The sequence below is a fragment of the Lissotriton helveticus genome, chromosome 8 (assembly GCF_964261635.1).
Source record: "Lissotriton helveticus chromosome 8, aLisHel1.1, whole genome shotgun sequence".
NCBI classification, from domain to species: Eukaryota; Metazoa; Chordata; class Amphibia; order Caudata; family Salamandridae; genus Lissotriton; species Lissotriton helveticus.
In genome coordinates this window covers 66,139,638-66,167,173 of record NC_136069.1, presented here as the reverse complement: position 1 = coordinate 66,167,173, position 27,536 = coordinate 66,139,638, and the positions used below count along the sequence as shown (strand labels likewise).

Here is a 27,536-nt window from a genome sequence, read left to right as displayed (position 1 = left end):
CATACAGAGCAAGGTGAGTTCAGCAGGTCACTATGTTAGGGTGCACATAATATTACTTTTTCGACGCACTTCAGAAAACATGTTACAATACTCGATGACCAAAAAAAACTCGCCGTGTTGAGCCTTATTGCCCTAATTAACGAAGCAGCTCTATATTAATATGTTCGTTCAAGACCTCAAAATGCTTCTAGCAGGTAATTTTTTTAAAACAGTAAATAACACCAGAAAATAGTCATGGGAAAGCAGTTTAGTTGAACTGCCCAGCTGTGCTAAGAAAACATCGCTGCGAACGTTAAATAAAGTATGTAATGGCAAAGGCGGACTGGTGATGCTTGAGAAGGCAGAAACGCGAGGCCGCGTTCCCACCGAGAGCGCGCGGCGACGAGGCAAGTATGCACTGACGCCTGCAGGGGTGTCCATGTCCCTCACCCGGAGGGAGGCATGTATGACTTCACCTTTATCGCGCAATCTGCTCTCCGAGGTCTAAGCGCTTGGCAGCTCCGCAATTACCATGAGAAATGAAATAATTTCTCATCTATGAAGTCACCAGCATTCCACGAACCTGACACTCGCCTGGCTTTTCAATCTTAAGGGACGGTCAGTTTGACTGCTCGGTCAATCTCCATCCAATATTTTAATCGGCATGGAACGATCTCAAAAATCTTTCTAGCTGCATACGGCCAACACCGCACTCAATTACATTTCCGACTTGTGGCCCAAAAATCTCTCTAGGCGCAAATACCTCTGTTGTTGGTATTTTAAAAATCGTGTCCGGTGCATTGATGGCTGGTGACATACAGGGTGGTGGTATGGGCGCAAATCGCTCCGCCATTCCTTCAAGACAGCACACGCCACGCGAGACGCGACCACAGGGTGGACCACTGACTTTAGCATCACCACGGTGCAGTGGAAGCAGCCAGGCCGCCGCTCAATCGCGGATCAGTGGGAGCTCCTCTCACAGCATAGGGCCTGTGTGGGACTGCCAATTCATTCTAACCTGGGTGCCGGAAGGTGGAGATCTTCGCTAGAGGACATGCGAACACATTGTAATACAAATCCCCCCTTTCACTGTTTGAAATCAAACTTAGGAAATGCATGAAATATTATGAATTAAAAGTCATAAATTACATAGAAACGGGTTATATCATCGGAAAAACTTCACAGCACCTACACTAAAAAAGAAAGTATGCGTCACCTGCAGTTACAATTATATTACCTTATTGGGGTGTGCGGGTGTCTGTCACCTTGCCCTATTACTGCGGACAGTTCACATGGTGAACAAGCAAACTCACTGCCGCAGCCCGGCTTCAACAGGAAGCCAGGCAACCTTTGTTGGGACGGGGCCGGACAAATACAGGAAGCAGACGGGAGCCTAGCCCGCGCTCCTGTGCCCGCCGGAAGATTTCCGTCTCAGCTAGCGGGGCTCCCGTGCTCGTGGAGAGCTCCGCTGCCCCCGCCTGTTAACCAGAATGACCCGCTGGCTGCCGAGGGACACGCGAGAAGAACCTGGTGAGTGGGGTGTGAGGGGGATGTGTGCGTGCGTGTGTCTGTGTGTGCGCGCGCGTATGTATGCATGTGTGTTTGTGTTTAAAGTGCCCGATGACTGGTTGGTGGGGGGTTGGGGGGTGTACGCGAATGTCTGTCTGCCTAGCATAGCATGACGCCACTTTCTAGAAGATGCACACTGTTTAAAAGCGGTTTGCAAAGTCTCTCCGCAGTTTGTAAAACAACTTTCATAAAATACTGGCTTTAATTTTGAGGTGTACGTGAACGTTGTGATAGGAACATACCTGTAGCTATGACACATGTCATGTTTACAAGCGCGCCCCAAACAGCAGAATGCCAGCACCCAGCACTACACGTCTTGAGGAAGACAAAACCGAAAGCGAAACAGCGCACACACAGCAAGCAGCCAGCAGCAAAAGCACGCTCACGAGGACAAATCTGGGACAGCAGAAGCGCGTGGCCGAACGCTGTCTCAGATTCCCAGGAGACTGAAAACAATAGTTGTCGAGCTAGACGCATGCTTCGCATGCGCACTCTAGCTCGACCTAAAAAACATGACGCAGGCGACAGTAATTCTGTGTGCACGAAAACAAATTAAACTTTTCGATTATTTTTTTAACAAAACCATAACCTCTCTAGAATACATCAATGTTTACTGCAAGAACAAGTGACGTATGCACCCTTTTGTCTTAAGTGCAAGTATTGGAAACACAAGAGAAACATCTCTTGGCTTGTCTAGAAAACACCAATCTCACTTTCAATTCAATATAGCAGTCTCAATCGCTGTTGTTATATGTGGAACACAGATTAATTCTGTAAATTTTGGAAGTTTCCCAGAAGCAGCCAGTTTGTTTGTTTCAGTCAGATTGGGGGTCTCCAACCTTTTCAACAATAAGAGCTACTTATGTTCAATGGAAATCATCTGGAGCTATTAATATTTAGTATAGTGAACATATCAAACCAGATTACATTAGTTACCACACTAAGCATGTTAGTAAGCAGTAAACATATCCATGCACTAGGCAGGGCTGCCAACAGTTATGTAAAACAAGTATTTGCAATGCAATAGGTCTCGCATTGCGAGAGCTTGAGCTATTGGTGTTGTAAATGATGATGCCATTTATTTATGTGTTGGTTTTCAAAATAGATAAAAAAAGGCATTGTCATGAACAATGCCAACAGCTTAAACTTTAGTAAATGTGAGACCTATTCCATTGCAAATGATTGTTATTTACGGTAGTTGCCACTGGATCTTATCTTGTGACCTTACAGAGGTCAAAGAATTCACTGTGTGCACACTGAAAGGAGCATGAGGATAGCATGGGTGCAGGTAGAACCAGCAGCAAAAAGGAACTCATTGTCCAGCTGAATACAATGATAGAGAAGCTTCACCTGGAGTACTCGATTACAGTACAGAGGCCTGTCCGATGCGAGGCCCAACATGCTGTATCCTTGCTGGTACTGGTGGGCCCATGAGACTGAATATACGCAGATATTTTAATTAAAAGCAAACCCACCTGAAGAGGAACTAAAGTCAAGTATGAAAACCCTTGTGTCCACAGGCGAAGTTCAGTGAGGAAAGGAAAAAGAGGGCCGAAGCTGAAGTCCCTCTGCCAGTACGGTGCCCTCGAAGGTGCTTCAAGATGGCAGCGCAGGATGAGGCCCGACCAACGGCAAGCTAGAGGAGAGTCAGCAGCAGGAGCAAGAAGCTGGACTCTGGGAAACTCGGACAGCGGTCTTAGAGCGGGATGCGAGCAACAAGGAAGTTCGGTGGGATTATATTTACATGAGGCAGAGTGATGTTCCCTCCTAATTCTGGTTTATAAACATATATTCCCAGCATAGGTTTTATTTCAAATGCAGTGTTACGATGCATGAGCGCCAGACCCGCAGGTGTTTTGAAAACACTGGCTGAGTCAGTCTTGGTGTCAGGAACAACTGTATAAGATGCTGATAATTTAATTCACTTGTGGTCAGTGCTGCACAGTTGATGGGGCAACACTAATTATATCTCTGCGAAGAATAAAGCTCTAGAAAGACATTGAAAACAGAGGCCTGAGACGGTACAGGTGACTTTACCACACTGGTAAATCTCCGGGCACCGTCGACTAAAGGGGGCATTCCCATGTTGCTGCAGGATTTTACAAAATACATCACTGCTTGCTTCAGAATACTACTAGGGGACACATGAACTTGGATCTTTCTTTGTAGAAACCAAAGGCACAAACTGATCATAGTGAAACTGAAACATCCTTGGGCAAGCACGAGAATAAGATGAAATCGAGTCAGAGACCTTGATAAAAACAAATGCTGTTAAACTATCAAGTTCAGGTAAATTGATTTTGTTGAAATAATCCGATTACTCATGAGATTGCAACTAAAATTTCAGACATGGAGCTGGCAGGTTATGATCAGGCTCTGTTACGTCACAATATTCAGGTGCCTTATGGATTGTTGTGTGTATTTGTAAGGCGCACAATCGGCCGCAAGGGTATTCTGGCGCAGATAGATGGGAAACAGTGCTCAACTTTACCCACAGGATATTCTCATCTTCTAGACACGCAAAAAAACGTACGCCCAAAGTGCTAAATTTCTAGATGAAAGAAGATCTAACGATAGCAGACAGATGTCACGATACAATTCACTGTAAAACTGAAAACAAGTACTCGCCATGAATACACATTGCCAGGAAAAGACAGAGAAACAAGCTGTCTCCGTGGAGCCGACAGGGGGAGAAAAAGTGAAAGCGTGCGATGCGCGCGCTTTGTAACGCCAGCCAAAAGGGACAGGAGATGTGCACGCGTACCGAGTGCACATCTCCTGTCCGTACGCGTGCAGATCTCCTGTCTGTGCATGCCACCTCCTGTCTCCCTTCGGCAGTGAAACCGGCGACTATAGGTCTCGCCAAGGAGAGCATTGCATGCGTTGATTCGCTAGGCGAGACCTAAAAAGGCTTTGACAATTTGGGATGCCTTGTCATGGTTAATATGTAATAACCATAGCTGCAGTGCTCCTGGCACTAAAGTAATAACATTAGTAATAATTCTCCCCAATGCAAATGAATTATCAATCAATAGCAGATTTACATTTATTTTGGAAATTCAACCCTTTTTCACATAACATCAGCTAATGAGTACAAAATACACACATTTTTGCCTCAAATACACTCTTTGCAATCTTGGTAGCCATATTATTCTATCCAAGCAAATGTTTCTGATTTACTAGGCTGGACTGCACACAAGAGAGCTACTTAAAGATAGCTGGAGAGCTACCAGTAGCTCACAAGCTACTGGTTGGAGAAGCCGGAGTCAGATAATGGACTTTTTAAAGGCTTACGTACACTGTGCAACCCAAAAAGATGTCACTTTTCAAACCCAGGTTTTATACACAGAACAAAACCCATATTTGTTTTATCACCTGTCATAGACTGTAGAAGTCTCCATGTCTGGCAGCCACTAATTGGATAAACCTAGAGGAAACTAAGTGGAACCTCCATCATCTTTTAGGGCTGTATAGGTTTCAGAACACACACTCTTCCTAACCAGCGTGGTCAGTTTTGCTGTGAGTAAACAGGATGTGTGGCCTTACAAAGACACCCTTTGTACTGTGTTAAGCACTGGTATAGTGGTGGGTCAGCTCTTTCCTAGGAGTAGGAAATCAGACTGCGTATGGTAAGTAACTCACAGAAGTACCTGTATCATTCACTGAAGCATTACTGACCATATCAGTGCTAGACCGGTGGTGAGAAAAATTCCGTTTCTTTTGTCTAGAATACAGATTGTAGGACTAGTGCATTCTTTTCTTTGGAGATCAACTCAACTCCAAGCAATTTATTAGATCATATATTTTTTGATGAAATAATTGATATATGAATGACCAATAACTCGCTAAAGTCCTCAAAACAAGATGAATTTTACAAGATGCCTCAATACTCCAACAACACTTAAAAACAAAGTCTTCTTTGCGTTATAAAGCCTGGCGAAAGAAGCTTAAAACTCACGTGTTCCAACATGTCCTCTATATGGATTTTGTGGTTGTTGGCGGCTGTGATTTCACCTTCGATGCAATTCATCAGCTTCATCAGCGGAGCCTGCAAATTACAAATGCACAGCTTACATTTTCACTTTCTTTGCGATAACACTGTACTGCACACACACATGGAAATTTGTATGCACTGTGAAGTGGAATAAAAACAAGAACAGTACACTCACTGTTACTCTAGCTCCCTTATTCCTCCCTACTGCACCTTTGTATGAACAGAATGATTTTTCCTATGACAGACACATACACAAGGGCCACAAGAATAAAATAGGAGACCTCAGGGCAAAAATGGCCCAAGCCACATCCTGTCCTTGCCCAACAGAAGCATGTTCAGTCTCACTGCCTACGTTTGCTTTTAGTACTCAGCTACATTGAAATAGAATACATAAAGACACTCAGTCGGTTGGAAGGCTGCTGGGTCAAGTGAAGGAGTAAGGCAAACAGTATTACCAGAAGTTATAAACTTTAGTAACTAGAACTTGTTTCCCTTACATTCTAGCCCCCTCCTCTAGAGTATGAAAGACTCATGGAGTAAGACTAATGTTAACAGAAACGATAAACTGTCTCAGAGAGGGTGCACTGCAGGGGAGTCACAGATCGGCCACTAAAACTGCCTTGGACTCAGCAGCGCAGGCATTGATCTATGGAAGTGTATGAATATTATCAAACGTATAGCATCCTCGAATGTATGGTTTTCATGAGAGGTCGAGAAATGCTATGGTCCAAGTAACTCTAGAATGCAAGATACAACCCAGGTGCAAAAGACGTCTAAGAATGTTTGCTGATCTATATCATCGCTTTCACCTCATACAATTGGAAATACTTCACAGATCCTATCTTTTCGGGGTGCTCCTGGCCACAATAGGAAACCGAAAAGATGTGCTATGCCTCAGAGGATGCGCTCAAGACAGTACCCTTTATCACATCCTATGGGACTGTCCATTCATATGGCCCTGTGGGATGGCACCACTAATAAAATGAGAGACACACTGTACCTCTCCATCAGAAGACATGGCGATGAGAAACATGCGACATGGAGATTTGCCAAATTTGTAACTGTCTGTCATTTCTTAATACTGCCTAGCGCTTGTGGGGAGGTCTGAACCTTTCTCGTAAAGATATGGCAATGAGTAAACATTGTGACAGTAAAGCCTTCAATTTTTCGAATAACTATGAGTGATGTATAAGGTGGCGCTATAATATATGTGAAATTGTACTTGAATATGCTATTGAACTAATGTATCTGTGCTTTAATTCTAATAAAAATGCTGCATGCCTGGGAGGAAACAGCCTATTGCATTTTCTTGCAGCCAAACACAGAAACACAACCTGCAAAAGAAGGATATGGCAGACAAATCACGGGAAACCTCATGTCAGAAGCACTCTCCTCTACTACAAAGAGGAGACTTTATTAGGTAACATTAAATTAGTTATAGGTGAGGAAGTCCAGTGTATGGTTCTGTAGAGCTGCTAAAGATACTTTGTGCTCTGGAAAGTCCTAGCACAAGATGAAACTGTCTAGAACAAAACATTATATTATGGATCACTAAATACAATCAGAGATTTCAATTGTGAACATTTCATCTTTTTCATTTCACATTCAGATACTTTACATGTAAGTTAGACAAACTCTTGATAATACTTACAATGATGCTAGTTCGGTACTGAGTGAGACAAGTTGAATTACTGTTTGGATTAAACTCAATCTGGAAATTGTGACCACTTGCATTTTCTGCCGTTGGAGGGATTAATTTTAGCTTACGAGCCACTTTATGATATTCTATTAGTTGGGCTTCGACCTGCAGAAGAAAGAAATCGTTATAATGCGTAGAATTCCCTAAGAAATTCATTTAAAGCTAAGAACAACTTTTACATCAAACTAAAAAAGTCAGTAAAACACATTTCACATTTGTTTTCTTCCATTTCATTCCTTTGGGTCATTCTCTAGCCATGGTCCATCATGCTCACATTCATGACATTTCTAGCTTAACTCTACAGTGGTGGTTTGAACTGTCCTGAAGCCAATCAAGGGCCATCTGCAATGGACACACTTGCTACAAGGATGGGCTAGACATTTTGCATCAGTCTTTGGGCTGAAAGTCTTTTCCGCCTCCGCTGAGCGGTGTCTCCTCCTTTTCTGATCTGAAAGTGGAATTCACTGGTACCAGAGAGATCGGTAGTGGCCGGCCGGATGGATATCCACTCGTGGCACCCAAAATGATGTCTACATAGAAAATCGCAGAAAAAAATCTAGCACTTGTGATCACATTGGAAAGTAGCCACTACAAATCAGATGGAAGATAGAGGACATTTTCCTGGCAGTGCTTCAACATGAGTGCATTGTGCTCAAGAGCCTGAAGTCAAGGCCCAACTCTGCCAAAGTTGTGCAGGAGCGTGTTCTTTTGAGCAGACCACAGACCTGTGGTCTTGTCCCTCGTATCTTTTCATATGTTACCCCCAACAACATAGACTTAGTCTTTTACTTGAGAACCTAATTGGTGAGAAGTGCGCTCTACAAAACCCTGATTGATTACTATTGGATTATGCTCCTCCAAGATAGACAATTGGTACTAACCACATTGAGCATGCTTCCGTGGATGTAGCAGGGGAGTCGATGGTAATCACTGCTATCTCTGGCCACAAGCAGGAGGGGCCAGGAGTGTATACGGTTAGTTTCTTAAGCACGCCAATCCAGCGAGTCCACAATATCCCACCCTCCAACACTATCTTAACTTTTGACCATGTTGGAGAAATGAAATTGACCACTATGTAGCTGCATTGCCTGGGGTGGACTTAATAGGGACGGTTGACTCCTGGCTTAAAGACTGTTGCTTCTGAAAGAGGTATGGGTTTAGTAATAATTGTATAATTTTAGAGATGCTTTCCCTTTTTTTGATGTGGCCATGATTGTGAGGGACTTCTTTTTAAATGTATGTATTTAGAACTGATCATGGGCCACAAGAACTGCCTTGACCTTTCTTGTAGAAGACAAACAAAACTGCAGAGTCCTGAAGCGCCAAACAGTAAGCATGGGACCTGGAATACGATTCATGACGGTTTACAAGCGAAGGTTATTTGTGGAGAGGTAGACTCCAATCATGTAGGATGGCAGTGTTCTTTGAAGAGATAAGCCTGTTTGCTGCACTCGTAGACATCTGTTATTACGGGTACTCCAGACCGGTTGGCACGCTGGACCTCATGGTCATAACAGGTATTCAGCAAGCAGTTTCAAGAGTTTTTGTGCATTGTGTCAGTCATTTTAGAAAATTAAGGAGATGCACAATCGCCTTTTACTTTCCTGAGCTTTTAAAGACATTATTTTTATGAGTGTCAGATGTAAACGTGATCACGGGAATGACCGCATGTTCCGGACAGTGACCCATCCAGCGCACTATGTTCTTTCTGACCATCTTTGCCAGAATGGAAACACATAATGGAGCACATGTCCCATTCAAACCTGAAAGCAGCCCAGGTTACCTTTTAAGGGGGAATTCTCAGAAGCAAAAGTGGCCACATTTATGAATGTTGCAAGTGGAACAGAGGTATGTATGACATGTTAGCAACTGAAAAGTACTTTGAACACATACTCGAAATGCATCTCCATTTGTGGGTGGGTGATATCAGTCAGATGAGCGCATCAGCCAAGTGCCCTTCTCCTCCTACTTCACTAGACGTGCTTCGGTAATGACATTGTTAGCAATCTCCAACACAAGTTCTCATCAGCCCTCTCAGTGTTTAATTAAGCCTACTTCCCAACTTATTTTGATGTAATGTAAAGGCTTCTTCAAAAAGCTATAAGTATCCAACCAGTGAAGGCTTCTCTCCTATCATCAAAGGGGTCTGCTAAGGACATCATCAAGGGGCACCAATACGTCAGACCATTCACTGCCGGGCTCCAGAATCTCCATGCCTATTAGTTGTCGCTTCAAAGGAGATGGCCTCAATTTGAAGACTTACAGAAGTCTTTCTAATAAATGTAGCAAAGGAAGAGCATCGCTCCAAGGCACTGCAAAATAGGCAGGGAAATCCACTCTCAGCGAATGAGCATGGCCTCATGAATGACCTCGGAGGAAATGCCATGGCAGGAAGTTGTCACAGTCTTGGTGGGAGCAGAGTCTAAGTTATTGCAGTGCACAAACCTCACAGGGAAAGTAGTTTCACAGAGTGGAATGCTGTAACACCTATGGAAAGTCGACCATTGCAAGAGGTATGTATGTTTGGAAAGGGTGGTTGAGCAAACTAAGGCAGTTAGCTGAAGGCTACCAGCAGCCTCTCGGGTATTTCACAAGAACTATGAGGGCTGACATTCTACCAGTGGCTGTAGTTCTTGCACCGGTGTTATGTAAATGGGTGTACGAGAGGAACACGGATGCTACAGCAAAATGCTCAAGTTTGATGTAAAATAGCTATTGGAATTATGTTCTTTATTGTATAGTCAATAAAAACCGTTACAATATTCAATACAATAGAACAATAAATAAAAATACTTTCCTATGCAGGCTATTGTACAAAAAAAATAAAAAATTTAAAACAGCCGTTAATTAAAACGATAAAAACACAGGTATTCTTGGTATCCTAATGATTTCGGAAGCAGATTCTAAATTAGCCAGTGCAAATTCAAGGTTCAAAAAGTTCAAGCTTGTGTTAGCTTTTCAGTAAGTTTTTTTTCAAAGTTAATAACATATGTAATTATTCGACAAATGAATTGTCGATCCGCTGAGTCCAACTCATGTAATATCGCTGAGCGACATGTGCAAATTCCTTTTTCGTTGAACTTTACCCTTTGTAGGCTCCGGCGATCACAATCCAATACTGGACCAAGTGGATGATTTCTTGTACTGCAGCACCACACAGGTTGCAATCCTTCGGGCCCGGTATCCTCCAGCCAGGTTGGCCATTTGTTGGCAGTTTGCCCATGCGTAGTTTGCGTAGTTTTAGGTATTTTAGTTTTAAATGCGATGGAAAAGCGAGGCCTAAATAGGCTGCAGGTACCGGCCTTTGGTAGGATTGTATTATCATCCAAGCGTGTGCACGGTGTCTTAGAGTTGTTTTGTCTTCGATCAACGAGTGCATGTTGACTGCCTGTTTTACGGTCTGCTTAAATGATGATACAGGTAACTTCCTTTTCCACACTGACGCCATCTCAGTAATTTCCAGGGAGGAGTTTAGGTACTCCGCGTACTGGGAATTGGGATTGCTTTGCAGAGCTTCCCAAATAGCAGAGTTAATTTCTATTTTGCGATTGAGCCAGATGCTATACCAAAATTTGACTGTCTCGTATTTTTTATGCAATATTTGGGACTGCAAACCAAATTCGAGGCGAACCTGTGCAGGTGAAGCATCACATGGTAAGCTGAATACACGTTTGTAGACTCTTATTTGGATTTTATCTAAGAGCGGAGCACTCCTTCCACTATGTACCACACTGCCGTAAGCTATCGTTGGGAGTAGCTTGGCTTTGATAACTGTGAGGAGGGGAGTGAACAGAGGGCCTTTTAGCTGCTTGGATAAGCTGCAAAATGCATGCAGTAAGGCTGTTCCTTTCTTTTCGATAGCGTCAAAGTGCGTGGAGAAGGTGAACCGTCTATCCAGATGTATCCCCAGGTATTTGTAGCTATCCACTACTTCCAAGTTCTTATTATCGATTGTGAAGTTCAGCTGTTTTATGCGACGATCCGTTATGATCATGACCTTGGTTTTTGTACTGTTTATTTCCATTAGGTTTTGTTTGGTATATTCAGCCAGTTCATGCATGAGACCTTGCAGTCCTATTTTCGTTTGACTGAGGAGGACAACATCGTCTGCGTAGGATAGATGCGTGAGGGGCAATGTTCCTAGCCGTGGAGGATGTGCATGTGCATTGATCCCATCTAGCCTTGGTGTCAAATCGGCCATGAATAAATTAAACAAATGAGGAGCCAAGACGCAGCCTTGTTTTAATCCTTCACTAGTTGTGATCTTCCGTGTTAGCCGTCGGCCATTGTCAATCTTAACCTGCATCCAGGTGTTGGTGTAAAGGTCCATTATTGGGTTTAAGATCGTATCCGGCAGGCCCTGCTGTTTAAGTTTGGCCCATAATGTTTGTCAGCTAACACGATCAAAGGCCGCCTTGAAGTCCACGAAACATAGATGTAATGCTTGACGCTCTTGCAGGCTTTTTTCAGCTATCAGGCTTATTGCTATGGCGTTTGCCATGGTGCCTATGCCACGGCGAAACCCTGACTGATTTATGGGGATTTTGTTGTTATCGTCGGACCATTTTGCGAGGTCTGTTAGGACCAGTGAGGTGAAATATTTAGCCTCGGCATTGATCAGCGTGATCAGGCGGTAATTTGCTGGATTTTTTCGATCACCGCCTTTGTATATTGGGTTGATGATCGCACCTCTCCAGCTTTCCGGAATCCGACTGGTGACATTGATCGTCCGGAACAGATTGTTGAAGTTACAGGCCCAAAAATGGGGATCTTGCTTGTAGACTGCCTGGGGGACGCCATTCGGTCCTGGTGCGCTATCTTGCCTACATTGCTTTATTATTTGCAGTATTTCTACTTCCGCGTAAGCTCGAGATGTTTGGTCTGAGCCTTCCTGTTTCCTATACGAGATGTTTATCAAATCGAAAGCAGTTGTGGACTGAATCTCTGCGTTTGAACTTTCATGTACAGGGGTTACTGTTGATGACGGCTGCGTCATGGGGTTTATTGAAAATGTATCAATTAGATTCTGTACCCATACCATTTCCGAGACGCAGGTCATACTTACAGTGTTTGCAGTTCTGTTCAATGAGGTTACCTGGGACCAGAATGCTCTAGAGTCGGATTTATTTGCATTGTATAATATTTTTGTCCCGAAGTTGATGTCCTCATTTTTTTTCTCATTCCAAATTTGTTTCTTGTATAGTTTCTTTAGGGAACATACATCCTGCCATTCTTTGGATTGAGAGCTATTGCTTTTTCATACTGACGAGAGAGAGATTCAGGACCAAGATAAGGTTTAAGCATCCTTGACTTTGAAGAGGTTTGGGCTCAAATACATGTGATCTCAAATGAGGAACGTTTGAGGCACATGTAACGCTTTTTAAAGATGCTAAAATTACCAGCCTTTAATGAGCCTCAGGACTGAGAACTTTTCGCTGGTGCTATCCTAACTTTCAGCACATCATTTGAAAGATAATCAAACAGAAAGCACATGAAATGGCGGACAGATGGGCAAACACAGGAGGCAGGGACTGTGGAGGTATAATCCGTGCTCTTAACCCGGTTTTTGTCCTCCGTCATCTAACCTGATGATCTGTATCATGAAGAAGAGGCTAGCAAGTGTTGTGGTGAAAACTGAGATGCAATGCCCATTGACAAAACTGAATGTACAAAGAAGTCAAACAAGAGCAGAGAAAAAGCAGGAACAGATACATCACAGATCCATTGGGTGAGGCGGTTGGAGGGTACACACAGGACTAGTAAAGCTTGCTCCAGTTCCATCCTTAATCTGGAAGGATGTCATAGGAATAAGAATAAACACCATTTGGATGTTAGAGTAATTTACTGCAGCAAACATATTTGTAAGATACAAAGACCATGGATGGTAAATCACCTGTTAGGATAACAAAATTATGCTATTTCTTTCAAACAACCTTTATTATAATCTTATAAACGTGTTAGATGTCTAAGAAAACTGGAATTAACAGGATATGTGCGGGGTGATTTCCTGTTTGAGACAGATACCGATCTTACCAGCCATAACAAATTAATTCCCAATTGGGGCGAGACAATACTTTATATACAATGATACTATGATTTGAAAGACCAATGCCATTATATATTACTCCAAGGGTCGGCACTCCTCGCCAGCCCATGAAGTAACTGACAACCCTGAGCAGGGTGAGCTGAAGGAATGCATGGTTTACTGCACTTGCCACTGATATACAAGTTGTTTGTGTGTGTTTGCAGTGTCACTTCCTCATAACGTTGATACAAGATTTCTACATGTCAGACTGCTACCATTAGAGCATTATGATGGGTACCAACTATAATGTTGTTGAATTTTTCATCCTAAGTAAGCAGATATAATAAGTGCAGGTAGGACTTTTCTGTCTCACCTCGTCTGATTTATCCACAGAGACTTAAAAATAACGATCCCTGAGTAGCCCTGAAGAATGCCCCTCACCATTTACATGGCACATAGAAGGGCAGAAACATGTTGGCACATTAGAAGATTGTTAGCATCATTGTACCCTTAAGTAATCATACCTAAGTTAGTACCTTAGGTATGATTACTTGTATAATCATACATAAGGTACTACCTAATAAAGGGCACTCCTGTGGTATACTTTAGCTCTAAGTGGATCACTGTATTATCTAGAAATAAGCTTATCTTAAGAATATCCGCATAAAATGTGGTTGAGTCCATCCTTTAACTAGGGTGGGCTGGTGGCCAATGACGAAGCATGCCAAATTACGTGGGCGAGACCTTCTCATCCAAGTATATGACTTTTTGCACATCTTGCTTCTAGGTATTAGGATAGGAAAATATAAGATAATTTACCATACCTGTGTGTATTAAGATAACAAAATCATAAGTTGCCACATTGTTGAGTGCAAAACGAAACGAAACGAAGCAAGAACTGTTATTTGAGCAACGAGGCATAAAAAACATACCCGTGCCTTGTCTATTAAGCGATTACTTTTTTCAAATCATTTTTAAACACAGAGAATGTTTTTACTTACACTCTCTCGGATTTTGGCAAATCGCAGCTCCTCATTCCATAAATTTTTTCTGTCATCATCCAGTTGTTTGGTGTGGTTGTTTATAGTCTGCTGTAGCTCATTTTGCTCATACTTGATCCGCTCAATGTCGGCCACCGAATATTTCTGATTTTCCAGAATGTTCTTAAGGCGAGCGTCCTCCGCGTTCATTGCTTCAAACTCCAATTCTGTGCAAAACAAAGACAGTCTAAACTCTGTGGAAGGGCTTTAAAGTCAAGCAGACATTCTTCTGTGTTCTGTCACCTGAAAAATGGCTTTGTCAGGCCGGGAACACCCTTTTCAGTAATCTGAAGTACACAAGTATTTCTGTATGTTTTGTATTTTTAATTGTGTCCCCCTCTGTGTTTTCTGCTCTCCTCCATCCCACTTCACCACATATACACCATTAAAGAATTCCCATATTTGTTTTGCATGACCCATCTTGTAACTGGTGTCTTGATACTCTGTTTCTTGTAAACTTTGTTATGGTTGGTACTGCAAACCTAGTAAAGCACTCTCACCTATATTTGGTCTGTCATGTGTTACTTGGAACCAGAAATATATACATTTTGCTTTTATCTGGTCTCTGGGACACATCAGTAGACCTCCTGGTCCAGTAGATTAGCACTGCACTAATCCTTTGTCTTCAACAATCCCAACTAGAACTAGTAAGGTAGTACCATTGGTTGTAGTAGTAAAATACTGGTAATGAACTCATAGTGGGTCGCAGTCGAAGTAGAGTCTAAGCTAGAAGTAGATTTAGTACCAGTGATTTCAGGAGCATTTGTACTACTCCAGCTAAAACTGTGAAACAACTTTACTAAACTACTTAAACGTGATACAGGGCAAATCAAACCTTTTCGCTGCAGTGTCCAACGGTGTAAACAATTCATGTGATGAGTAAGATTTTGAGGTTTTATTCTGAGTTCACTAGTCATCATTTTAATAACTCCCTTGTGAAAGGCACAAAAGCATACTTTATAATAACCATAAAAAGAGGACAGAACTGGGAGTAAAAAGTTACATGAAGAGAGACTACAGAGCGGGAGACTCATTGAATATCAGCTGTTTAGTGGGGTGAATTCCCTAACTGAGGCTGCATTGGAGTACTTGTACCACGGTACGGGTAAGGAGGCAGTCCTTCCCATAGCCTGATTTAATATCCTAGTTCTGTTCAAACACCCTTTAAGGAGCTCAGGCAGGACGAGCACGCCCACTGGTGTAACAATCTACATGACAAATACCTAAATCCAAAGCTTACAAGGGTCTCATGCGATAATGAGATTTGTACGGATCAACATAATAGTTTTTCAAAAATGAAGAAACTAAATGTGAAATTGCACGCAAAGGAATTATAGTTGAAAGCAAGCGACTCTTCACTATTTGGGTTTCTGGGTGTGGCGCTAGTTGAACCTCTTCTTGAAGCCACAAAGAATCAAGTTCTAACCGCTGTGGCTACTTTACTGTGCATGTTAAAGACAACAATCAAATTGCATGTACATTGATTTTGGGCAAATTACTAATTTGGAGCATTTCGTAATCTCCTCTTACCAAATCTCAAGCAGCTCTCTGACCCCATAATCAATAGTCTCACCTGGAGAAGGGTTAGTGAGTCTGTCTTCATTGAAGTGGCCACTTCAACCAAACAGATTGTCAGTGAATCAAAGTCTGCATCTAGGCTGCACTGGCATCCTGGCAGACCTGCCTCTGGATGAGGTTAATATAAACCTCAAATGGGAAGCATTCCCTCACACATGGGGGTATGTCCCCCGGGCTTCCTTGTGGTCCTTCACCCAGAAGGTTTCACTGTTCCTTTATATATGACTTAGAATGTTTGTTATGTTTCCTCAATATTTATTTCCAGTAAGCAATTCCTGTTGTATTCACAAGACATATGCGTTTCAATGTATTCCAGCAATTAATCCAAATTTAAGCTTTCCCAATGCATTTCGGCATTCATGATCTCGAGTTACATCTCTTCGTGCATGGACCGGAATCGCTCGACGAGTGAACCGGAATATAAACCTCTGCACAAACCATTAGGAAGCAATGGCCTCAAGTGACACATGGAAAATCAATGGTATTGCAGGAGAGAGGGGACTCTATTGCTTGGTTGAGTTAACATAGTCATCTAGCCACATATTAAAAATTTCTGCCACCTTTAACAATAGCATAGGAAAGTTCAGTAAAAGAGGAAGATTAAGTCCAGCAAAAATGCAGCATGTCCAGCTAACCTATACACAAAGGTGATGAAGAACAAGTTACTTACCTTCGGTAACGCTTTTTCTGGTAGATACTATATCTGCCTGTGGATTCCTCACCTTGTGAATACCCCCTTGCGTCAGCAACATTCGGAAATTCTTTTTTCGTAGCCTCGCGCCGACGTGGACTCCTGACGTCATAGAGACACGACCTCGCTCGCGACTCCGCTGACGTCACCGACGCCTATAATAGGCCCACGCCGGCGTGATGACATCAGTTCCGCCCTTTTTTCCGTGCCATCGAGGCACACGGACGGACCAATGACAGTAGAAATATACAAGTATACACAGTACACAGTACTCAAGGCAAAACACACAGTGTTAAGCAAAAGCAGGAAAGCAACTGAAACATTTCCTTGACAATAAAATATATATATATATTACACTACAGTAACTCTGGCATAGAAGAGTGGACAACGGGGAGGCGGGTGGGTCAGTGAGGAATCCACAGGCAGATATAGTATCTACCGAAGGTAAGTAACTTGTTCTTCTGATAGATACATCTGCCGTGTGGATTCCTCACCTTGTGAATAGAGTCCCACAGCAGTCCCCACTCCCGGAGGAGGGTGTCCACTCTTCTAAACCAGGAAATCCTGAAGGACAGAGCGCGCAAAATGGCCGTCCCTCCTCACTTCGGAATCCAAGCAGTAATGCTTCGCGAAAGTGTGGAGGGAAGACCAAGTCGCCGCCCTACAAATATCCTCCACAGGCACACCTCTAGCCAATGCTGAGGTTGAAGACTTAGCTCTAGTTGAATGAGCCCTTATACCCTCTGGTGGTTCCTTACCGGCCAAAGAGTAGCAGATCTTTATGCAGAGGACGATCCATCTCGATAAAGTTCTTTTATGGACCGCTCTTCCTTTCTTGCAGCCAGCAAATCCAACGAAGAGCTGGTCTTCCAAGCGAAAGTCCTTGGATCTGTCCAAGTAAAAGGACACCGCCCTCTTAGGGTCCAGACGGTGCAGTCTCTCCTCCTCCTTGGAAGGGTGAGGGGGAGGATAGAAGGTAGGTAGGGTAATGGACTGTCCTAGATGGAAGGGAGTTACCACCTTAGGCAGAAAAGCAGCCCTGGTCCTAAGAACCATTCTATCAACATGAATGGTCAGGAATGGGGGCTTGGAGCTAAGAGCTTGAAGCTCACTAACCCTCCTTGCCGAGGTTATTGCAACCAAGAAGACTGTCTTAAGGGTAAGAAGCCTCATGGGACATTTGTGGAGAGGCTCAAAGGGAGCCCCCATCAAAAAGGTCAATACAAGATTTAAATCCCACTGAGGCACAATGAAAGGTGAAGGAGGGAACATATTAGTAAGACCCTTCAAAAACCTTAAGACCACAGGAGACTTAAAAAGAGAGGGCTGGTCAGGCAAGCAGAGAAAAGCCGACAGCGCCGACAGGTAACCCTTTACCGTGGCAACCGCCAGACCCTGCCGCGCCAAAGAAAGAGCAAATTGTAGAACATTAGACAAATGGGCCCTCAAAGGATCAACAGACATTTCCCCACACCACGTGACAAATTTCGCCCATCTATAAGAATAGATGGACTTAGTGGAGTCACGCCTGGCTGACAAGATGACATCCACAACGTCAGGCGGGAGGGAAAAGGAATTCAGGTTGCCCCGCTCAATCTCCAGGCATGAAGGTGCAATGTCTGGAGGTGGGGGTGTAAAACCTGCCCCTCCATCAGAGAGAGGAGGTCTGCCCTGAGAGGGAGACGGAGCGGCGGGTGAGAGGAGAGGTGGAGTAGATCTGTATACCACACCCTTCTTGGCCAATCCGGAGCGACCAATATGACTTGGGCCCGGTCTTGGCGAATCTTCCTCAGAACCCGAGGAATCAAGGGTATGGGGGGAAACGCGTAAAGGAGTTGACCTCTCCAACTCAACTGAAACGCGTCCCCCAAGGCTCCTTGCATCGGATACTGGAGACTGCAGAACGACAGGCAGTGCGCATTCTCGCGAGTGGCAAACAGGTCCACCCGAGGAGTCCCCCACATCTGAAAGATGTCGTGAACCACCTCCGGGTGCAGCCTCCACTCGTGGTCGGCAGAGAACTGCCGACTGAGACTGTCTGCACGAACGTTCAGAACACCGGCCAGATGATTTGCCATCAGACAAATCTGATGGTCCTGAACCCAGGACCAGAGACGCAGAGCCTCTCTGCAGAGACACTGCGACCCTACTCCTCCCTGCTTGTTGATATACCACATCGCCGTCGTGTTGTCCGTCAGGACTTGAACAGACTGACCGCGAAGGGAAGGGAGGAAGGCCTTGAGCGCCAAACGTATCGCCCGCAATTCTAGAAGGTTGATGTGAAGCAACCTTTCCTCTGGAGACCAAAGGCCTTTGACCTCCAGATCCCCCAGATGAGCACCCCACCCGAGAGTGGATGCATCCGTTATCACCGTGGCCACCGATGGGGGAAGTTGAAAAGGCTTTCCTTGGGACAGATTGCCTTCCACGCCCCACCAAGACAGATCCGCTGCAGCTTCTCTGGAGATCCTCACTGACTCCCTGAGGTCTCCGCTGTGCTGATACCACTGCCTGCGGAGACACCACTGGAGCGCCCTCATGTGCCAGCGTGCATGGTTGACCAACAGAATGCATGAAGCCATCAGACCGAGCAGGCGAAGGACCTTCAGGACTGGAACGACCGCTCCATTGTAAAACAAAGGAATCATCTCCCGTATGTCGCGAATCCTTTGAGGGGGAGGGAATGCACGACATACGGTTGTGTCCAGTACCGCACCTATGAACAGGTTGCGCTGGGAGGGCACCAGGTGAGACTTGGGTACATTTATTGAAAAACCCAACCTGTACAACAACTGGGTTGTCTCCCGCAAATGACGGAGCACTCTCTCTGACGACTCCGCTTTGATCAGCCAGTCGTCTAAATAAGGGAATACCGGAATCCCTGACCTTCTGAGATGTGCCGCCACCACTGCCATCACCTTGGTGAAGACTCGAGGCGCAGTAGTAAGTCCAAACGGAAGGACCGCAAACTGGTAGTGCTGCGATCCCACCGTAAAACGGAGATACCTCCTGTGCGACTTCAGGATTGGGATGTGAAAGTAAGCATCCTGCAAGTCGAGTGACACCATCCAGTCTTCTTCTTGCAGCGCTTGAAGAACCTGAGCAAGGGTGAGCATCTTGAATTTCTCCTGTTTCAGATAGAGATTCAAGATCCTGAGATCCAGGATTGGACGAAGCCTGCCATCCTTCTTCGGAATCAGGAAATACCGGGAGTAGCATCCCTGACCCCTTTCCTGCTCTGGGACCACCTCTATCGCACCCTTTCTTATCAGAGTTAAAACTTCCTCTTGCAGAAGAGACAGATGCTCCTCGGAGCAATACCCTTGGCAAGGAGGGAAATTGGGAGGGAATTCCCGAAAGGGAAGGGCATACCCATTTTCCACAAGATTGAGAACCCAAAGATCTGACGTAACCGATTCCCAATCCTGTAGAAAATGGGTAAGCCGGCCCCCAACCGGACCCACATGATCCTGAATGTCGGATCTAGGGCTGCTTCTCAGGGGCAGGAGGGTTGGAGGAAGTGGAGGAGGAAGAGACCTGACGTCCACGAGGACGCACTCTTTGCTTTCCCCTGTAGGACCTGTATAAGGAGTTTTGCTGCTGCTGTTGTTGCTGCTGCTGCTGCTGGCCTTGCCGGAAATTTCGAAAGGCAGGACGGCCAAAACCTCTGAATCTTCTGCCAGTTGAAGAACCTCTCATTTGGAGACCCAGGGATTTAGCAGTCGCCTTGCAATCTTTAAACCTCTCAAGTTCAGCCTTCTTCCCAAAAAGGCCTGAACCATCGAAAGGAAGATCTAATAATGTCGCCTGAACATCAGCCGAAAAGTCAGAAGATTTCAACCAGGCAGACCTCCTAGTAGCGACAGCAGTGCCCATAATGCGCGCCACAGAGTCTACAGTATCCAAACCGCTCTGAATGACCTGGCGAGCCGCTGCCTGAGCGTCAGAGATGACTTCCTCAAAATCCTTCCTGCTGTCATCAGGAACTTTTGGAACCAGAACATGTAAAGAGTCCATCAGAGCGTGTAAATATCTCCCCATCAAGCAAGTGGCATTTGATGACTTCAATGCCATACTGGCAGAGGAGAAGGACTTCTTTGCCACCTGATCCTGCTTCTTTGCTTCCTTCTCAAAAGGAACCTGAGGGAAAGCACTAATGTTCTTTTTGGAGCATGCAGCCTGAATGACCAAACTCTCCGGTGAAGGGTGAGAGGTTAAAAAGGCAGGATCATCAGGGGCAACCCTGTATCTTCTGGCTACACTTTTAGAGACAGCTGGAGCCGACAAAGGTTTTTTCCACACCTCCAGAATGGGCTCTGTTAGAGCATCATTGAAAGGAAGAAGAGGTTCCACCACTGAACTCGGAGAATGGAGTACTTCAGTCAGAATATTAGATTTGAATTCTGCTGTAGGCAAAGTCAACTTAAGCAGACTGGCAGCTTTTCTCATAATCAAATGATAGGGTTGAATGTCCTTAGAAGGAGTACTAGAACCTGATGGTAACTCCCACTCTGGAGAGAAATCCAGGCTTCCTGCTTCTGCCAAATCTTCAAAAGTATCTTCATCCAACTCACCCTCCTCAAGGTCAGATTGTGAGTCCAAAAACCTCCTTTCCTCCAGAAGGTGCTGAGCCTCTCTTCTGGATCTCATCTTGACCCGTTTTGCCCTCGGATCCACCATCGGCTCCGACGGATTCGGAATCGACGTCGGGATCGAATCCGCAGGTTCAGAGGGATGTGTTCTAGGCCGACCCGGAGCAGGCGAAGCCGGAACCGGCGTCGACGGCTTCGGTGGAGCCGGAAAATGCCACGGCGGCGTCGGAGCCGGCATGTAAGGCATAAACGGAGCCGGAGGGTAGGAGTGAGGGACTCCTAAGTTAAAAGCCAAAGGACCCATGGGACCCGAAGGTGCACCAGAGGGGTACCACGACCTCGAAAAGACTCCATACATCGCGTTGAGAAACGCAGAAGGGTCCTGGCCTGGGGCAGGAAATGGTGGATGAAAACCTTCAGGCCTGTCCCGAGGAGCGTTCGGATTCGGCTCACCTAAGGGCTCGGAACCCTCATCCTCATGAGGCTCCTCCTCATCTCGGGCCGGGGACGGCGCCGGAGATGGATTCGGAGCCGGATTCGGAGTCGGAGACGGAGCCCGTGACTCAGAAGGGGAAGCCTCACCTTCAGGTTCTGGATCCGAAACTTCAATGGTCACCACCTTCGAACGAACCTTCGGTGACCTCGACCTCGACCCCGACTCCTTACCAGAACGACGTCGGGACTCATGTCTCCTCTTCTTATGTTTCCTCTTCTTTGAAACATGGTCCGAAGCCGACTTCGAAGACGACCTTCCTCTAGATCTAGACCTGGACCTCGATCTCGACTTCGACCTCGCCCTTCGAGAACGAGACTTCGACGATTTTCCTTTTCCAGCTTTCATTTTAGCCACCAGGAGCTTCGCCTCTCTCTCCCTCAGGGCCTTCGGGTTCATTTTCTTACACGAAGAGCAGTCCTCCACATCATGGTCCGAGCTCAAGCACCAGATGCAGTCGCTGTGTGGGTCGGTAATGGACATCATTTTGCCGCATTCTCTGCAGGGCTTGAAGCCGTTTTTTTTTGAAGACATTGTCGAAGAGACAGGATACAGAGACGCAGAAAATGTTAATAATATAGACAACAAAGTATCCGTTGGCTACAGAGATTCCCGATAACCGTTAGCGTCGACGACGCGGAAAAAAGGGAACTGATGTCATCACGCCGGCGTGGGCCTATTATAGGCGTCGGTGACGTCAGCGGAGTCGCGAGCGAGGTCATGTCTCTATGACGTCAGGAGTCCACGTCGGCGCGAGGCTACGAAAAAAGAATTTCCGAATGTTGCTGACGCAAGGGGGTATTCACAAGGTGAGGAATCCACACGGCAGATGTATCTATCAGAAGTCTATTTCCGCGAAATGGTACAACCAAGGGTCACAGTTAAATATGAACCAGATCGAGCTTGACTGAAATATCCATCTTTTCTAACCAGCTCTTACCTCCTGCAACACAGAGACCCTGGCAGGGTGCAGGCCGGCCAAAGGTTGCGTGAGTGAGAAATCCGACACAGTAATTCAACATACCAAATTGGCACAATGGCATTGGTTTTCCTCACTTTACCCAAATAAGAGTCCTCAATGGAGGAAATGTTGCAGCTGCAGGGTAGACCGGCAGGACAAGGATCGGAAAAGACAACACCACGAGAATTACAGCCATGGACAACCAGGATAGCCGGTTTTCACTATATTGTTCAACGGAATTGATAGCCCTGGCCTGCTCTGGTACCTATTACGGCTCGATACACAGATTACGCCGCAACAGGTTCTGCATTGAGCAGCGACCAAGAATCCTTATCCACATAACCAACGGAATAATCCACAGAAACCCTAACCGGGTCGGAAATATCACCGGTTTAGCTTCTAATTGAAGAAAGCCCTGAAGAGTGGGAGTGTAATACACTTTGACGAAACACGTGTCAGCTGGCGCTGTGTAGTTCGAGTATTAAAAAAGAATTAACAACAGACGTCAACTACCCTTTCTTGTCGGAGGAAATGTACTAATGAACATAATATATATATATATGTTTAAATTGGCTGTGTGTGCACGGGTTGTGTTCATATACCAACTGGCTTGTTTGGAGGATCTGCGGGTTATGGCTGGTTTGAGGGGTGAGACTCCACCGTCTGCGTTGGTGATCCAGGTGTTGAAATTCTCGACTGCCTGCTCCAGGCTGGTTGTGGCGCTGGGATGTGTTGAGGGCAGTCCATCCATTGGGTCTATGTCACTTTGTTCCAGCTGTGGAAGGAGGCGCTGGAGGGCGATGTGGGAGGTGCAGTTGATCCTGCGATTGTGAAGTGGACAATGGAGTGGTCAGTCGAGACGAGTTCTGTTGTGTGGCTATATTTGACTCTGTTGCTGGGCATGAAGATAGGGTCGAGTGTGAGTCCTGCTCTGTGAGTGGGGTCTGTGACCAACTGGGTATGGTTGATGTTGTCCATTCGTTCCAGGAGGTTGGCGGATTAGTGTCTGTGGAGTCATCCAGGTTGAAGTTGAGGTCTCTGAGGAAGATGTGGTGCTTGGATTTGACAGCAAGTGGGGCGATGAAGTCTGTGATGGCGTAGCAAAGGGTGGTGCGTGGTTCTGGGGGTCTGTAGTGAAGGGAGCCTTTGATTGTGATTTATCAGTGTGTGGTGTGGAGTTGGAAATTAAGGTGTTACGTCGTATTCGGTGGTGGTGCAGAGGATTGATTCTTTGTGGTTGCTGGTGATGCTCCCTCCATGTTTGTGAGTAATCTTGTAGCCATTGGGCATCGCAGTGGCGATATCGGGGCCCGAGGAGAGGTTGAGCCAAGTCTCAGTGATGAACGTTACGTCAGGGTGAGTGTGAAGATGGTGTTCTAGAGATCTACCGTTGATTAGGAAGCATGAAAGTATTTCCAGGGTGGTGTCGGTCTGCGGGATGGGCATGGCACAGGTTTCTATGTGGGTGGGTTGTCCTGGGTTGCAGGTGAAGAGACAGCTTGCAGATGAATGGTCCTGCTATGGAGCAGGGGATACCAAGCAGCAGTTGTTGCATCGTCCGGGGTCCAGGGCTTGAAGATCTGTAGAAGAGTACATGTGAGTGTCCAGAGGGCCAGGGTTCCTGGCGCTGGGTGCGGTCCAGGAGCAGAAAGGCTTGCATTTGGAGCAGCGGCGGCGTGGATGCGTTGCGGCCTCCATTATGTAGGTCCTGTAAGGGTGAAGGGTCGCTGGGGAGGTGGGCGGGTTGGGAAACGGGTAGCGAAAAATTGGGAACAGCGGGGCGGGTGAAAAGAAGCAACTCCTGAGGAACCTGTAGCTGGATGGCAAGCTGGCTGCTAAGGACTGTTCAGCCCAGGGCAGGAGCAGCCCTAACAACGGCCCAGCAGCCCAGAGTATGGAGGCAAGTAGGAAGCACTACGGGCAGCATGGGGAGCTGCTGAGGACTCCTTACTGCTCTGGGCCCCTTACTGCTCTGGACTGAAGTTGGTGCGTATTGCATCTCTGCTACCGGGATGCAATGCAACTGTGCAAATAGGTTGCTGAGGCTACGACTTAAGACTGAACGCTCTCTAATGACATGGGGCAGTGTTACAGGTGGAATGTGTAGTATAAGGTGTACTTTGTCAAGGGACATACAAATAGGAACACACAAGGTTTGCGAATTCATACTATTTCTAAAATGCCCTGTGGAATATTGTCACATGTATACCAGTCTCGGACCAATAACAATAATATGTTCTTCTAGGTCTATCCTAAAGTTACTCAGTAGTGCTGACACAATCCACATATTTCTATACTACATCATGTCTTCAAAGTCAAAAACATTACAATGTTTTATGCTGCATATTACAGCGGAAGAAGTAATGGCACTTTTTATATGTTATGCCATTGTGGTTAAAAAATGACTGTTCAGTTCTAGAATATAAGAAGTAATCCTACTTACCCGCAGCCTCTACATCTTTAGATATACACTCCGCTTTCTGCTCCAAATTAGACAAACGGGACCGCAATTCTGCCAAATAAGTCTCATATGTGTAGATGTCTTTTTCAAGTGAAGCTTTCTGCTTTTTCATGGCAGCCAAACGATCCTGTAAAGAAAAAAGATAAAGTTACTTTTATGTTGGCACGGTTACTCCTAGTGCATATGCTCTCTACTATTCAATATGTGGGTGCCATGCCAGATACTGTCAGGAGCAGACACTGCTTCAACAGCTGTAAATAGAGTCTGCACACCTAATGCCAGGTATGCGATTCTCACATCCTTCTTCCCTTATGAAGAATGGCTCAATCACTAACCACTCATCTGTTAAAATGAGACAACCTGAGGTTTAATTTTTGAGGGTGGAAGACAGCTGGCAATGGTCAGAACTTACTAGGTTAAGGTGGAGTCCTAAAGTTAACTTCATTCTATTCTTACATCCTGGCTCACTCCCATTTTCAAAGAAACGGAGCATTAAGATTATGCCTACACAAATGGGCACTGCCGAGACATTTGACATTTGACTTGAGAAGGAAGGCAAAAAGACCAAAGAATGATTGTGGTGTAGCCAGTGGTAACAACCCTACAAACCATTCTACAAACAACAACTATTGGGGGAAAAAGCACTGAAGTCACCCTAATTCTGGTGCAGCGAGCTGGGACACCGGAAGAAGGATTTGGATGCAATGACCAGTAACGGAAAATGCAGGAGGTAAAATGTTTGGGAAAGGTGGTCTTATCAGCATCTCTGCCAGTTGGTAAGTATCAGTTTAGTGAAGCAGAGAGCATGCCAGAAATCAATCTGTGTAGTATTTCCAAGGTCAAAAAAAGCATAGAGATGCTTACCAAGAGGTGGGAAGAAAAATGCCTGTTCGATGGAACAAGGTCAGTGCCTGGGAAAAGATAGTGGGATGAGTCGTCACATGCATCACGTTGCCCCAACGGGGAAACAGTTTTCAGAGGTACAGTGGCTTGAAGTGGACAGTAGTAATAGCAACTAGAATTAAGTCACTCAAGAGAGAAGTCTCATGTCTAGAAGACAGTAGCCTCAAAGGGATTGTGCATGAATCTAGCCAGGGCCAGATTTAAAATCAAACTCACTGCAGAATGCCTATCGGAAGGTTTACTCGTGTACAATTTAACAAAATGTATTTTGCACAACGCTCGCCCAAATTATGAATGTCAAGCCAAATAATTCAGTCCTTTTGCCCACAAATAATGCAAACTTGCTGCAGATTTACCATGTTATGATCCTCTCCACAAATACCATTTACCACCTATGCATTCTCTGTAGAATCCTCTCTCTTCTACCAATAGTCTTCACAGAGATCCACTATCGTAATGGAATCTCGTTAGGCCTGACAGCCAGGGCAAAGCTCCAGAGAAACGCCGACCCCTGTCCACCCAGGATCTACAAGATGGCCCTCCCCGAGATCGAAGGCGAGATTCTATCAATCCTGAACATGTCTCTGGAAACAGGAGTGGTCCCAAGTGATTTCAAGGAGGTGCGTGTGATTCCCCTCTTGAAAAAACCCGGGGCGACATTAAAAATCTGAAAAATTTTCGGCCTATATCCCAGCTCTCTTTCCTTGCCAAAGTCCTTGAACAGCACGTCCTTGCCTCTCTCGCTCATCATCTAGAGGTTAATGATCTTCTGCAATTCAATCAGGCTGGTTTCCGGCCTCATCACAGTACCAAACTAGTGATGCTGGCAGTCCTAGATGATCTGAGACTGAGGGCCGATTTAAAGGACCCCCTGCGCCCTGATTCTGCTAGACTTATCCGCGGCCTTCGATACCGTGAACCACGAGTTACTTCTGTCGCGGATGTCTGACTTCGGGGTGAAGGGCATAGCAATGACATGGCTCACATCCTTCCTGAAAGATCGCTCTCAGAGACTGCAGCTGGGGGATGCAGTATCCAGGTCGGGCACCCTCCCATGCGGAGTCCCTCAGGGATCCGCACTGTGTCCCCTTCTATTTAATGCTTACCTCCAGCCCCTGATAGCTGCACTCAACCAGCTGCAGTGCCAAATATACAACTATGCAGATGATACCCAAATTATCATTCGGATAGACAACTCCCTACCAGCTCACCAGAAAGTACAGAACATCCTAAAATTCACAATAAACTGGATGTCGGCCAACCACCTCAAGATCAATCCAGATAAGACGGAGGTGCTGGCTGTCACTAATGATGCCAATCCCTGGAACTGTCTCTTTTGGCCACCCGAGTTGGGCAAACGCCCAGAGCCAGGTACGGTAGTTAAAAGCTTGGGAATAAAAATTGACAACAAACTTACCTTGGCTCCACAGGTATCCACCACAGTCGGGGCTTGCTCTAATATAATTAGGCAGCTGCGAAAACTGGCCCAGCTACTTACCTTTGAGACCATCAAACGAGTAGTAGTAGCACTTATCTTATCCCGACTGGATT

General features: G+C 45.4%; 1 protein-coding gene across 1 annotated transcript in view; it reads right to left on the bottom strand.

Annotated features, from left to right (window-relative positions):
- The window catches only part of NDC80 (NDC80 kinetochore complex component), a 255,954-nt gene that overhangs the window by 109,204 nt on the left and 119,214 nt on the right, over positions 1-27,536 (bottom strand). The window contains exons 10-13 of the mRNA XM_078656636.1: positions 25,065-25,209; positions 14,268-14,473; positions 7,194-7,346; positions 5,507-5,596 (exon numbers count right to left, since the gene is read on the bottom strand). Of these exons, the coding sequence (XP_078512762.1) occupies positions 5,507-5,596; positions 7,194-7,346; positions 14,268-14,473; positions 25,065-25,209 (594 nt within the window). The remainder of the gene's footprint in view (positions 1-5,506; positions 5,597-7,193; positions 7,347-14,267; positions 14,474-25,064; positions 25,210-27,536) is intronic.